We start from the raw sequence: 14,289 nt of genomic DNA on the forward strand, positions 1-14,289 counted from the left end.
ATATTCGAGAACGGCTAACAAACGCGTGGATAGTGGGGATATTGAGGGATGACAAAGAAAGAAACAAATCAGTTTTTAAAGGTGGAATTGTAAGAGCTTCAGTCTTAAAAAGTCGCTCCTAGAGTTCGGAAGTCAAGTGTAAATCAAGTGTGAAGAAATAAATTCTGTCTTTTTTATGTTTTTTTTATTATTTTTTGTGTTTTTTTATTATTTTACGTGACATGATCATCGGCGCGAGCGGTGGCGTGATTCGAGCGCGGAGGGGGTCGTCTCCCCGAGAGGACAAGAAATTTATTCTAGGGCAGTTAGTCTTTCTTCAGAAATCCTACCGCATACATCTCAAACTCTAACGGATAAAATCGCGAATTCAACGAACATCGATACATATCAAAGTCAAGTTCTCGGCGTTCTATCCATCAAATCGATCAATCTTCGGATTAATCAATTACTGTGCTTTCCGACCCGACGAAGTCAAACAATTTCTGTCGACGCAATAATTATTGTAGGCTAGTGTAAATAAATAAATATATATATATATGTCGGAGATGAAAGGACAACGGGGTCACCCGTTGGAATTGCTTGGAAAAGCCTCAATAGCATTCACGAAATAACCTAGACACAGTCATTCGAAACTTGAGATAATGAGCTTAGGCTCGAGGCGACAACCGGTCACCGAGCGTAGCCGCGGTCACGGGATGAACGTTCCACCTAACAGAAAAGTACCAATATTATGAGACACACGTTGCATTAACAATCAAACCCTGGGCAAGAGCAATGTCGCCTATCAACGGTAGCAGTTTGTTGGTATCCCAGGCCAACGTTAAACAAAGCTAACGCAATCGTAAGGAGAAAAAAGTTTCCATTACTCAATTATTCTTGTGATCTCCTTGGTGAGTGACACATCGTCTAGAGAGCAATATAAAGAGCGTCATAGCAAGCGATATTTTTGTGCATAGAAATTCTATTCTGAGTTTAATAAAGAGTGACCCCGTGGACCGTGGATTCGCTATATCGAACCTAAGGTCATTGCCATTAGCGTCTAGTTACCACGGTCACTGGTCGATCTTATTTCATCTGTATCCGTGTTAATAAACGTTATCTTGATGTGAAACAACAATGAACAACCCAGGCGAAGATTCTTTACACGCCCATAATTCAAGCTCAAACAACTCAACTCCGACATATATTATATAACTGTGGATTCCAGTTATATTAAAAACCAATCACCCCTATTATCCCAAAAGAAATAAGGGGATCGCCCTGCTCGTGGTGTCGATTCGTGCAATCGTAGCGGGAATTTACGACTCCCGTTGACGCGCTACATCAAACGATCGCGTCTCCCCGCGACTGGACGAAAAAACATAATGTATAATTGATAGAAAGCATACATCGATCAAGACTGGTGTTGGTGAATTGGTATCAGTGGAAACCATATTGATGAAATCCGTGTCGGAAATTTTAACGTAATCCAAAATTGAAGTTTCTTTTGTAATAATTAAATTCTTTAAAAATACATAAAGATTCTGAAATTTATACACATATTTTAAATACTCTCAACAACAAATTTTTCATATTCTTAAGTTGTCAACAATTTTTTAGTGCAATTCAAAAGCTTGAATGTAAAATCAATATTTCTCGTGAATTTTCTTAGTAAGAAATATGTTTATACGTAGAACAAGTAAACAAAAAGTAATTGTAAAAAATGTACTTGGTTACATTATTTTTTCATATTTTTATATTATTTTCTCATCATCGCTATTTCTGATAATTGAGAAATTAAAATATAAATGAAGCAGAAAGCAAAAGATATGATATTAAAGATATTTTGACATGTAATAAACTACGAGAACGAAAAAGAAATGAGAAAATGCGAAATAAAATGTGAATAATACAGGAATAGTTGGAAAAAAAAACGGTTTCTAATTAATTACACACTTTCTCCTTTTTAATACTACGAACAGATATGCTCGTATATGTACAGAATGATTTATAAATGCATGTCAATATTTCAAGCAGGTAATGTAGAAACACAGGAAAATAAATAAAAAACGTCCTATGGACATATGTCTTACGTTCTTAGTTTTCGAGTAACGAATAATTAAAGAAAGTGTTAACAACGTCTTCGCAAACCGATGGATAGGGTAAGATCGATCCATTATATGGCCACCATGATCTAAATCCACTTAGGTTTTTGTTTTTGGAGCCATTTAAAATCTATTGTATATTCAACGCAAGTGAGCAATGTCCACGATCGACAAGAAAAAATACAAAATGGATTTGAAACTATTCGATGAATATCTGGTATTCTTTCCAATGACTACGAAACTCATTATTAACCGCTTGAGTCCCAGGAGTCTTTGAAGAAACAGAGTCGAAAAATCCCGAACAGCGCGATAGCGCTTGTCTTAATCGATTGCGAAGAGAAACTAGCGGCGCAATACCGCTCGCCACATTTATTATTTTTATGAAATACATCTATATTATTATATATGCGCACTATTAGTTTACAAATATTTCAAGTTTTGTTCAATAAAAATTATTGAGAAGATAACAATGAAATACAAAATACTGTCAGTCGTCCGTAGCGTTCAAACGTATTGGGACCTTTTGACACAAAAGCGCGATCCTACTGCTTGGGACTCAAACGGTTAAAAGATATGCAACAGCATGTGTGCATACTTCCAAACCTAAAGTATTTAAGGTATATATTCATAAGACATTTTGTATTTATTTTCATGTGTCATTCAACCGTCGACTGCCGAAGCGTGAACACGTGTGTGTCTAGTACCTAGTGCAGTTCACAATACAAGTAACGACGCTCCGCCGAAAGTGAAGTGAAACCAAAATGTGCTCTAAATTTAATAGTGAATAATCAGACTCTTCTAATCTCCAATCCGAATCATAGCCTCTCAACTAGTTATTTCAATTTGAATTAACTAGCTCGAAGATGACCCAAACATCTCAAACTAGCTCAATCGAACAAAGCTATAACCGCTTTATTCTCCCTCCTCCGTGGCAAAAGGACAAACTGTCCCATCTTCCAAACAACACAAATGATAACAAACAACGCAAGCTAGACTCACCCAACAAAAACATAAATATCTCCACTTACAACAGATTCGAACTACTGGAATCCACACACGACTCTATGGATGTGACAAAAACATCACCAAGCCAACAAAAGCAAAAAACTCCTCCTCCTCCACCAATCTTCATCGATGACATCATCGATATTCAAACAATGATCAAGTCCATCGAGAAAGACATCAACAAAGAAGATTATCAACTAAAAATTAAAAACAACCAGGTTAAAATTCTGCCGACAAATCCAGACTCCTATAGAAAACTAACCAAGTTGCTAAAAACTCTGAGCGCTAAATTCCACACTTATCGACTAAAACAAGAAAGACCCTTTCGAGTGGTACTACGCAACATTCACCACTCTGCTAACTTAGATGAACTGAAATACGAACTCCAAAATCTTGACCATGAAATTACCAACATCAGCAATATAAGACAGAATCACAAAAAATCCACTATCTTTATTCTTTGTAGATTTAAAGAAAAGGCCAAATAACAAAGAAATATATAATATCAACCGATTAATGAACTCGGTAATAAAATTCGAACCATCTTTTACAAAAAAAGAGATAGTTCAGTGTAAAAGGTGATAGAGATACGGCCACACGCAAAAATATTGCAACCGCAATTACTGCTGCGTCAAATGTGCAGGTCCTCATTCTACAGATCAATGCACTAAACCAGCAGAAACTCCTGCGAAATGTATCCACTGTCAAGGAGACCACCCTGCGAACTACAAAGGCTGCTGAGCCTACAAGACCTTATATAACAACAAGTACCCCAAACCCAGAGTAAAGGACCTCACGATTCCAATACCTAGTCCACAAAAACTATCTACTCCTTCAATCTCCTACTCACAGGTAGTTCAAGGAGTAAAAAGCAGACCGATAATCCATAATGAACATTCCCAAAATATTCCAGTCCCAGTTCCCAGTCCACAAAGCACGAATAATCTCGATAGGCTCGAAAAATTAATCGAACAACAATCAGAGCAATTTAAAAGCGTGCTATCACTGCTTACACTCCTTGTGAGCAAACTACACTGCGACGTAAAATAAAACCATTACACATAACTCTTTAGAATGCCAACGGTCTAGCTCAGCACAAATACGAACTAGAACTCTTCTTAAAAGAACAAGAAATTGATGTAATGCTCATATTTGAAACCCACTTCACCGATAAAAATTACCTAAATATAAATGGTTATAACTTCTATCATACCCAACATCCCAGCGGAAAAGCCCATGGTGACACCGAAATTATCATTAAGACCAGCATAAAACTATTATGAGCTTCCATCATTCCAGAAGGACTACCTCCAAGCCACAAACGTAGCAATAGAAGATTGGCATGGTCCAATCAACACGTCAGTAGTATACTGTCCTCCCAGACATTCTATCTCTAAAGAGGACTTCGATAACTTCCTCGAAGGCCTCGGCAATAGATTCATAGCAGGAGGAAACTACCACGCTAAACATACCCAATGGGGCAGCAGACTTATTACAGCAAGAGGTAAACATCTACTGAACAGTATAAACACCGACAGAATTAATTACCTCAGTACAAACGAACCCACTTACTAGCCCACTGACAATAAACTACCTGACTTATTAGACTTCTTCATAACCAAAAACATCTCGCCAAGATATGTCCAAATCAAATCTTCCGTGGAACTCTCTTCAGATCATTCACCCGTAATAGCAATAATTAACTCAACAATTATTGAAAATCTACCAACTTACCAACTGGCAACTCCTTAGGGAAATCTTCAACCATACAACATCAGCCTCAATTCGCTTAAAAACAAACGAAGATATAGAAACAGCCGTGGAATACTTAAACACCAGCATAGTAAACGCTATCCGTGCTTCCACACCTATGAAGAGCTTCGACAATAAACACGAATATCCCCATCACATATTAAAAAGAATCGTAGAAAGACGCAGACTTAGAAGAATATGGCAGAGTCATAGAATACCCGATGACAAGCGCAAGCTAAATAATGCAACAAGAAAACTCACTAAAACCCTTAGAAACTATAGAAACGACTGTTTTCAAAAATATCTTGCCAATCTATCTCCCACAGCTGACTTTAACTACTCATTATGGAAGGCATCCAGGAAACTCTCTCGTCCTGCGCTAACAATCCCTCCAATCCGCTGTGGATCGGCGCGTAGCCCTACACAAAAAGCTAACTTGTTTGCTAGTCATTTAACTAACGTCTTCAAACCATATTCCCCCACTATTCCAGACGAAATAATTGAATACCTGCACTCTCCCTTCCAGATGTCTCCTCCTATTGAGCCTTTCTCATCTCAAGAAGTCATAGAATTAAATCCCAAAAAAGCATCGGGGCATGATCTGATAAGTAACAAAGCCATTAAGGAGCTTCCCATAAAAGGGATTGCAATCATCACTTCCATTTTGAATGCTATTCTCCGCCTTCAATACTATCCCAAGTCTTGGAAAATATCATTGATTACTCTCATTCCCAACCCTGGAAAACCAATACATGAAACCAGCTCTTATCGCCCAATTAGTCTTCTACCCACTTTATCCAAACTATTCGAGAAGATGCTAATGATACTTCCACTCTTAGAGGATCTAAAAACACTGCCAGATCACCAATTCGATTTCCGAAAGCAACATTCTACGATAGAGCAAATTCATCGTTTAACTCACAAAATAACCCAAGACTTAGAAAAAAAGAAATATTACACAGCGGTATTTCTAGACATTCAACAGGCATTCGACAAAGTATGGCATGAAGCACTATTGTTCAAACTAAAGAAAATCCTACCACACACCTACTACTCCATCCTAAAATCCTACCTAACCAATAGACAATTCATGGTAAAACACTTAAACGTTATAACCTCAACATTTCAAATAGAAGCTGGCATACCTCAAGGCAGTGTCCTCGAACCCCTGCTGCGTAACATCTACATTGCAGCCTTACCAACTTCGACAGATATAACCACAGCGACATTTGCTGACGATACAGCCTTATTAGCCTCGCACTCAGACCCGACAATTGCCTCCTCTACTCCCCAACGAGGTCTCGACTCTATGGAAGAGTGGTTCCACAAATGGCGCTTCAAAGTCAACGAAAACAAATCCAGCCACATAACTTTCACGCTACGAAAACAAACTTGCCCACAGGTGACGATAAACAATATACCTATTCCAGATAAAGAGTCAGTTAGATATCTGGGCATGACTCTGGACAGAAGAATGACATGGAAACGGTACATCGTAGATAAATCCAAAGAACTGAAAACGAAACTAAAAAATTCTACTGGCTCATTGCCAGACGCTCCAACTTAAACATGCAAAGTAAAATAATGCTATATAAAGCCATATTAAAACTTGTTTATACCTATGGGATTCAACTATGGGGAACAGTAAGTAATTCTAACATAGAAATTCTACAACGATTCCAATCCAAAACCTTAAGATTCCTAATAGATGTACCTTGGTACGTCACCAACGAAATAATATATCATGACCTCAAGATATCCATAGTCAAAGAAGAAATATTCAAATTCAACAATAAAGATAGCACAAGAGTTAACAACCACCAAAACCCTCTAATTACTCATCTACTCGACACGTCGGAACAGATCCGCAGGCTAAAAAGACATTACACCTTAGATCTCAGCATTAGATTCAAATAGAATCAAACATACTATAAACACTTATTAATCATGTCATGATACCACACCAGATAAATTTACTTAAAATCCTCTAACGAGAATTGATTGTAAATTAAACGCAAATATAAAAAAAAAAATGTTCATCTGTAGATTTACTCCTTGGAGTATTGACAAACATTTATGAATCAACCTCTATATATATTTATAACAGATATGAAAATAATTAATCCTTCTTTTTTTTCATTTAATAGGATATTCAACTTTAACAAATGTAAAATGTTTATTCATGTTTTTTTAATAAATTTTATCAAAAATACGTTAAGGCAATATTGTCCACAAAGCACTTTCCTTAACTGTTCGTATAAAATTTTATGCAAAATTGAATCGAACTTTTTCATCATCCCTATGCAGACAATCAAGATATGCTTATAAATACGATAGATGCTTTTCACATACGGTTACGGTGATACATTGTGGAATATTGGCATATTGTGGAATAAATTTAATATCCTTTTTGGTAAACGGCTTTCTGCATTCTACACTTCTCATTGGAAAAAGACAAAGACAATAAAAATATAATACTGCATATATAGAGCAGTACGTTTAAAGTATACTGAAGAACTAATTTGGAGAAATCTTAAAAAATCAAGTTAAATGAGTTTTGAATTGATAATTCAAACATATAACATACTGTACACTATTCTTCCAGAAAAATTAAAAACTCCATTGACGAAAATCCTCATAAGTAAAAATAGGGATTAATTGCAAGAAAAGAAATAATAAAATACAGTTGTATAGATCTATAAAAAAAAAACATACATGTACAATGTACATATATAGAATGATTCCATCTTATTTTTAGTTTTTCAGAATATACTATTTAATGGCATATAGTATTTGATGGCATCGACACATATGTATATTTCTACAAAATTTCACAAGTGCAAGCTAGTTCATTGATTCATCAATTTGAAGATAAAGTAGTGATCGTGATATGGCAATAATAGTGATTGGTTCGAAGTACTCTTGTTTATGTAGTGTTACTTCTCAAGAAGAAGATACAGACTTTGTTATGTGTCTGACGGATATACACTGAAAATTGATTAAAAACAAGCGAAAAGATATCGAAAATGGCATAATCTCGAGTCAACAGCTTTTTCTTCGAACAATAAGTAAACGTGTAAAAAAAGATACGAAGATTAATCTTGCTTCATGAAGAAAAATTGTTCATAATATAGAATAAATATTCATATATTTTTATGGATTTTTAAATTTGTAGTCAACGTGAGTACACAGAGATGGTGCTATTGTTTATATAAAAATAGATTAGTTATTTAAATTAACGATAATACTGAATAATATAGTATCAGAGAGGAAATAGTATAAAGTATAATTGTGTATGTTACAGATACGAATATTTTACAAATTCAAATAAAGAGGTTATATTCTGGAACAAAGGAATTCCAATATACATATATAGGTACCTATTATCTATGTATGAGTTGATCATATTCAACAAATAATATAGTATAATATAATAGTAATGTAATAATTTAGTCTAATTTGGTTCACAATTTTCTTAATATGAAATCTGATAAAATCAATAATAACTGAAGAAAAGATCAAAATTTGATAGCATGAACGATATTGACACTAATTGTAACTCAGGTTCTGATAGATAGCCACTCTCTACTTATTAAATGCTGCAGATTCACTATGTCCAGGATTCGTTGGATTATTTTCAATAAATTCCTATCTTCAGGAATTTTTCCTGGGACATGGAAATTATTTAAATGTATTATTTAAATCTATACTTAAAAATGATAATCTTACTTATGTTAAAAATTTTAGACCTATTAGCATTCAAAATCATGTCTAAAATCTTGGAAAGATTGGCCACCCATAATGTTACGTCGCGAAGCTTGATATGGATCGTGTTTCTAACCGTTTCTCGCGGTCCTCTAGCGTCATACGGTTTGCACGGTTGCCGCCCGGCCGCGAGTTCCAGAAACGTCGACTCGATCCGTTCTTTAATTACACAAAGAAGTCGGCATACGTGATCATCGGCGCGAACGGTGGCGTGATGGGAGCGCGGAGGGGGTCGTGTCCCCGAGAGGACAAGAAATTTATCCTAGGGCAGTCTGTCTTCCAAAATCTTACCGCACACGTCTTAACCGCTAACGGATAAAATCGAATTCATCGAAAATCGATACGTATCAAAATCAATCTCTCGGCGTTCTATCCATCAAATCGATCCACTTTCGGATTAATCAATTACTATGCTTTCCGACACAACGAAGTCAAACAATTTCTGTCGACGCAATAATTATTGTAGGCTAGTGTAAATAAATATATATATATATTCTATAACTGTGGGTTCCAGTTATATTAAAAACTAATCACCCCTATTATCCTAAAAGAAATAAGGGGATCGCCCTGCTCGTGGTGTCGATTCGTGCAATCGTAGCGGGAATTTACGACTCCCGTTGACGTGCTACATCAAACGATCGCGTCTCCCCGCGACTGGACGAAAATACACATAAGTTATATTTTTTTTTGTAATTATCAATCAACAATATGAACACTAAGAAACGTTCGATTAAAACTAACTTGGTGGTGTACCATCAGTAGCTGGCTGATCATGTAAATAAAGGCACATAGGTCGATCCGATTTATACCGATTTTCGTAAAGCTTTCAATACCGCTAGCAGCTCAATTCTCATGACTAAAATTACAATTACTTAATTAGGTACAATTACTTGGACATCTTTGGGAATCTACTCTCGCGATTTAGGAGCTTCGTTAGGACTAGGATTCAAATAGTCAAATTTAATAACTCCTTTTCTAGAATTATCAAGATTAACTCTGGTATTTTCCAGGGTTCCCATCTAGCCCCATTTCTATTTAATTTATTTATAAGTGATATATCTGAAGTCCATAACTTTGTGAATACCTTCTTTATACTGATGAATTAGAGATCTTCCGTAGCACCGATAAACCATCTTATATCTACTCTATTAGTTCAACAAGACCTACATATATGTATAGGTTCAAGGCTGGTATACAGCTAATATATTATCCCACAATATAAATAAATGTTATATCATAAGATTTACAAAAATGCAACATTGTTTTTTATTATTCTCTAAATGATCTACTATCTAAGCTCTCTTTATCCAATAAGAGATCTAGGTATTATTCTTTCCAAAAATTTAATTTTTCCTGAACACTACAAGTATGTTATTTCCCGCAGCTATATGTAACTTATACGGGTGTTCGGCTAGAGGTGTAAACAAATTTAACGAGTGATTATTGAAGCTAAAATAAGATGAAAATCAAGAATAAAAAAAGTTGTTTCTTCAGTTTTGTTTTTAGTTATTGACAATTAAAAATTAGCCGAAATATCTCCGTGTGCGAGAAAACCTCCTTACACGACCGAAAATAGGTCAGTCTAAACACCGGTGTATAAAGGGATCCTCAATTCGTGCGATATATGGATAGCAGCTTATTTCGTACAAGTCGTAGAGAAGATTATGATATTTGAAGAAGTAAAGTATCTTGCGCGCTGTTTCCTAAGAAAAATCATAGATTAGACATTATACTTGTCTACTCATTAAAATTCATAACAGCATTTCGAAAACCGACTTATGAAATTTTTAAGTAAAGACAATTAATGTTTCTTTTAAACCATTGCTTCCATAAGTAATTAATAAATAATGAAACATATAAACAATTTTTTCAATTTTTTTTACATCTGTAACCGAACACGTTATATATATCTATAGAACCGCTAAATTTTCCTACAATACAAGCATCGAATATATGTATGTACATATATGTATTTAAATACGTAATTTGGTCGAAATAAGATAATTTTCCATATTAATGATGATCAAATTTAAATTACAGAATTCAAGATCATTTCATGGGTCTTAGTATAGCAAATCGTTGAATTCGTTTTGACGTCAGGTACAACTCTGTGAAGTCCAAAATATATGCTGTCATTTAAAAAAGCCAAGATGATCTTGACTTTTTATCGGGAAAAGTTTTTTGGAGCGGATCAAAAATTGATTAACTTTTGTTCGAAACATTTCATTGGCAAATTATCAGAAATGTCTAAAAAATGGTAGTTACTCTTAGAAAATATACCCAGCACATATATTTCCAAATTTTAACATAAAAAATACAACATTGCATTTAAAAATATAAAAGTAAATTAACTTTAAAATTGTTAACTTTAAGCATCTCCTCTATAAGACAAGTAAATACGTCCGTCTTTCTTATTAGCACACACATACAACTTTTATATATATCAACTTTTCACAAGTCATATAATGTAGATGTTATTTGTTTTTGACATATCAAACTCAATAGTCTAATGTATATTGCATAATGACAAAACTCGATAGATTTATACGAAAATATAGCTGCTAAAATGTGACCTGGTACATGTTATTGACTTTCATTGATTAAATGTTTAGTTACTGCATTAAACAAGCTTACAAATATTACTCATCTCTTTAAGGAAATAGTCTATACTTTCAAGTGCTTTTGGCAATAGAATTGAAAAGTCGTCGACATACTATTAATAAAACAGTCTGCAACTAGTTAATAGATGACTGTTTTCTGGAAGATCACATATAGTTGTATGTATATCTTAATTTTATTAAATTACTGTATTAGTGGCTATTCATTACTTATTATTGTTCACATTCAAAATAGAATCTATTCTTAATATATTCTTAATTGAATTGAAAACAAATGAAACGACCCTCTAAATAATTTTTCATAGGATTAATATGGTAACATGTTGTAAATACTAACTACAATACTATATAATTTCCATAATTCGTATTTACATATTTAAAAGCTGCGTGAACGAGACAGCATATTTTACTTAATTGCATGAATAACTTTGAGACTTGTTACATGTAAGTGTATTATCTTACATAAATAACGACTAATACAATATATTTAATGTTTGATGTAATCATGATATATTTCTTAAATATAAAAAAATATTCATTTAATTATACTTTAAACCTGTTGCATATTTCCGGCATCCTGTAAAATAATATGAGTACTATTTTTTATTTTTATCAATTCATGAAACACAAAAGTTTGTACCTCTAAATGGCAAAGAAAATATTCTACAGTTTGCTTAGATCTGTATCTACACAGCAAAAATATGAAACCATTGAACGGACTATCAAATGTTCAATTGATATTTTGATTAAGCGACATAACCATTTTGATTAATCGAATCGATCTTTCGAATTTACCTACGCATATGTACGCAAGTATAGTGTTGCGATATATTTTTAAGAAAAGAATAAAAAGTGATCTTCATTAAAGATGTAACGTAATAGAAAATTTCGATGTAGAAAATATATTATTTATAAATATTTCTAAATATCTTTAAATTATTGGTAGAGTTAATGTGATGCGAAGAAGCACTACACGTGGTAATTTTATGCATAATATTCATGTTATGTACAACTATATATTTACATACATAATTAAAAAATAGATTGCCTTTGAATTTTTGTCATAGAAGCTGTTCCCAGAAAGAAACATGTGAACTTTAATATGCTTTAAAAAGATTCAAATACAGAAGTGAATAAGAGAAAGATAGATATTTATATAGGCCATTTTTATATATCAAGCATATCCTACATCGGTGAGACTACACGCTGCCTCTATGATGGTGCAAAACAAGATAAATGACATTTTAATATCCTTGCAGAAGTGGAAAGAAGAAATATATAAAATCGTGTATGTATGTATACATATGATATATATACATACACGTGCGCACACTTGGATGTAAGAAGGTAGCAAACATAGGACGCTTAGAATATCTACAAAAACTAAAGACTAAGAAAAAAATTCACTTAGAAGTAATAAACATACCATAAAATTACGTTTAAAAAATATATTTAAAGTGCATACCGAAGCAGTCTGGTTATATAATCTGGCCAATTATCTGGAAACATCACGAGAAAGAAGCCGACTGCTATAAAAATCATTCCTGCCAATTTCATCCCCATGAAATGGGCTCCGTATAAAAGAACATCCAATGCTGTAACACCATAATATTACATAATTATCGAGTAATTATAGATATTAGCTCAATTAATGTCTCATTTTTACCGTACCAGCAGATACAGGTACAGCGGTGATCAATCCTAGCGTAATGAACAGGTCGTAGGTCAGAGCAATACTGAAGTTACCAAGCATGTTTGCAACTATCGAATAAAAACAAAATGTAACCTTAATATCTATCTCAAGGTCTTATTTCTGATATATCCAGAATACCTCAATGTTAGAAAACATACCAATTCTTCGAATTATTATATAAAAGGATATGAATAATAATTTTTTAATAAACGATCGCGAAATAAGATTACTTGTGATCACTTAATCGGGATAGAACATGAGCTTTTTTAAGTTTTGCGAAACCGTAGAGGCAATCGTACTACATCGATTATGAGTGAAACAAAGAATTAATATTTATAATAATTTCTCTATGAAACAAGTTTAGTATCTTGCAGCGCTTTTTTAAATCGTATTTCTTATAAATAAACATGAGTTTAAGTACCGAGAATGCACGTTTTTTAGAGATATTTATCTATAATATTCATATATGAAGGACTAAAAATAACTGTTTAAACAGAGACTGTTAAATATGTATGAATCGTTATAAACGTTTCATGTACTTTGGTTCTAAAACATATAAAAAATATATTATTAGAATCTTATTTTTCTAACATTTCATTTTCGAACATTTACAACTTTGGAATCGTCATTTTCAAAGTTAATGTGAAACATTTCTTATGATAATCGCAGATCAGTTAATGACAAATTTCTTAAACATATTTTTAACAATAATTAAATTCGAACATTCAGATCTGTGAAACGTATTTCAAAATTTTCATTGGCTACAAAATCTTCTTGAATGGTCATACTTAAAACGTTTAATGACTCATATTAATTACACTTATTTGCAAATGAATCACATATAAAAGTTTGATATAAAGGATAAAAGATAATCCAACAAATATACTAATATATTAGTAAGACGCAAGTGATCTTTGTGGATGGGACGATCGCGGTGCGTGTGTGAAAACAATAACAATATAAATATAACAATGTATAAACATTGTTTATATGAGCTATTAATTATTAATTATTTTTGGAAGTAAAGGATTAGAGGAAATATTAATGAGAGACAGCTGTCGATATGCTGTAATGAATTTTAATGAGTAGGCAGGTATAATGTTTAATCTACGATTTTTCTTAGAAAACATCGTGCAGGATGGTCTACGCCTTCAAATGTTATAATTTTCTGTACGACTTGCACCAGGTAAATCGCTACCCATATCCCTGTGCACACCGGTGCTTAGACTGACCCATTTTCAGTTGTGTAAGAAAGTTTTCTCGCACACGGGGGTATTTCGGCTAATTTTTAATTGTCAATAATTAAAAACAAAACTGAAAACACAATTTTTTTATTCTTGATTTTCATCTTAATGTAGTTTCAAGAGTTAAA

The 14,289-nt window shown here is 33.5% G+C and overlaps 1 protein-coding gene across 5 annotated transcripts in view; it reads right to left on the minus strand.

Moving 5' to 3' along the window:
* LOC139996213 (solute carrier family 35 member F3) overlaps positions 1-14,289 on the minus strand; it is a 52,874-nt gene that overhangs the window by 16,269 nt on the left and 22,316 nt on the right. For 4 of the 5 annotated variants that reach the window (XM_072020421.1, XM_072020422.1, XM_072020423.1 and 1 more), the window contains exons 8-9: positions 12,896-12,985; positions 12,690-12,819 (exon numbers count right to left, since the gene is read on the minus strand). In XM_072020421.1, the coding sequence (XP_071876522.1) occupies positions 12,690-12,819; positions 12,896-12,985 (220 nt within the window). Of the gene's footprint in view, positions 1-11,339; positions 11,802-12,689; positions 12,820-12,895; positions 12,986-14,289 lie in introns of those variants that run through there. The other variant, XM_072020426.1, reaches the window with a different exon arrangement.

Source organism: Bombus fervidus, chromosome 17, assembly GCF_041682495.2.
Source record: "Bombus fervidus isolate BK054 chromosome 17, iyBomFerv1, whole genome shotgun sequence".
NCBI lineage: Eukaryota > Metazoa > Arthropoda > Insecta > Hymenoptera > Apidae > Bombus > Bombus fervidus.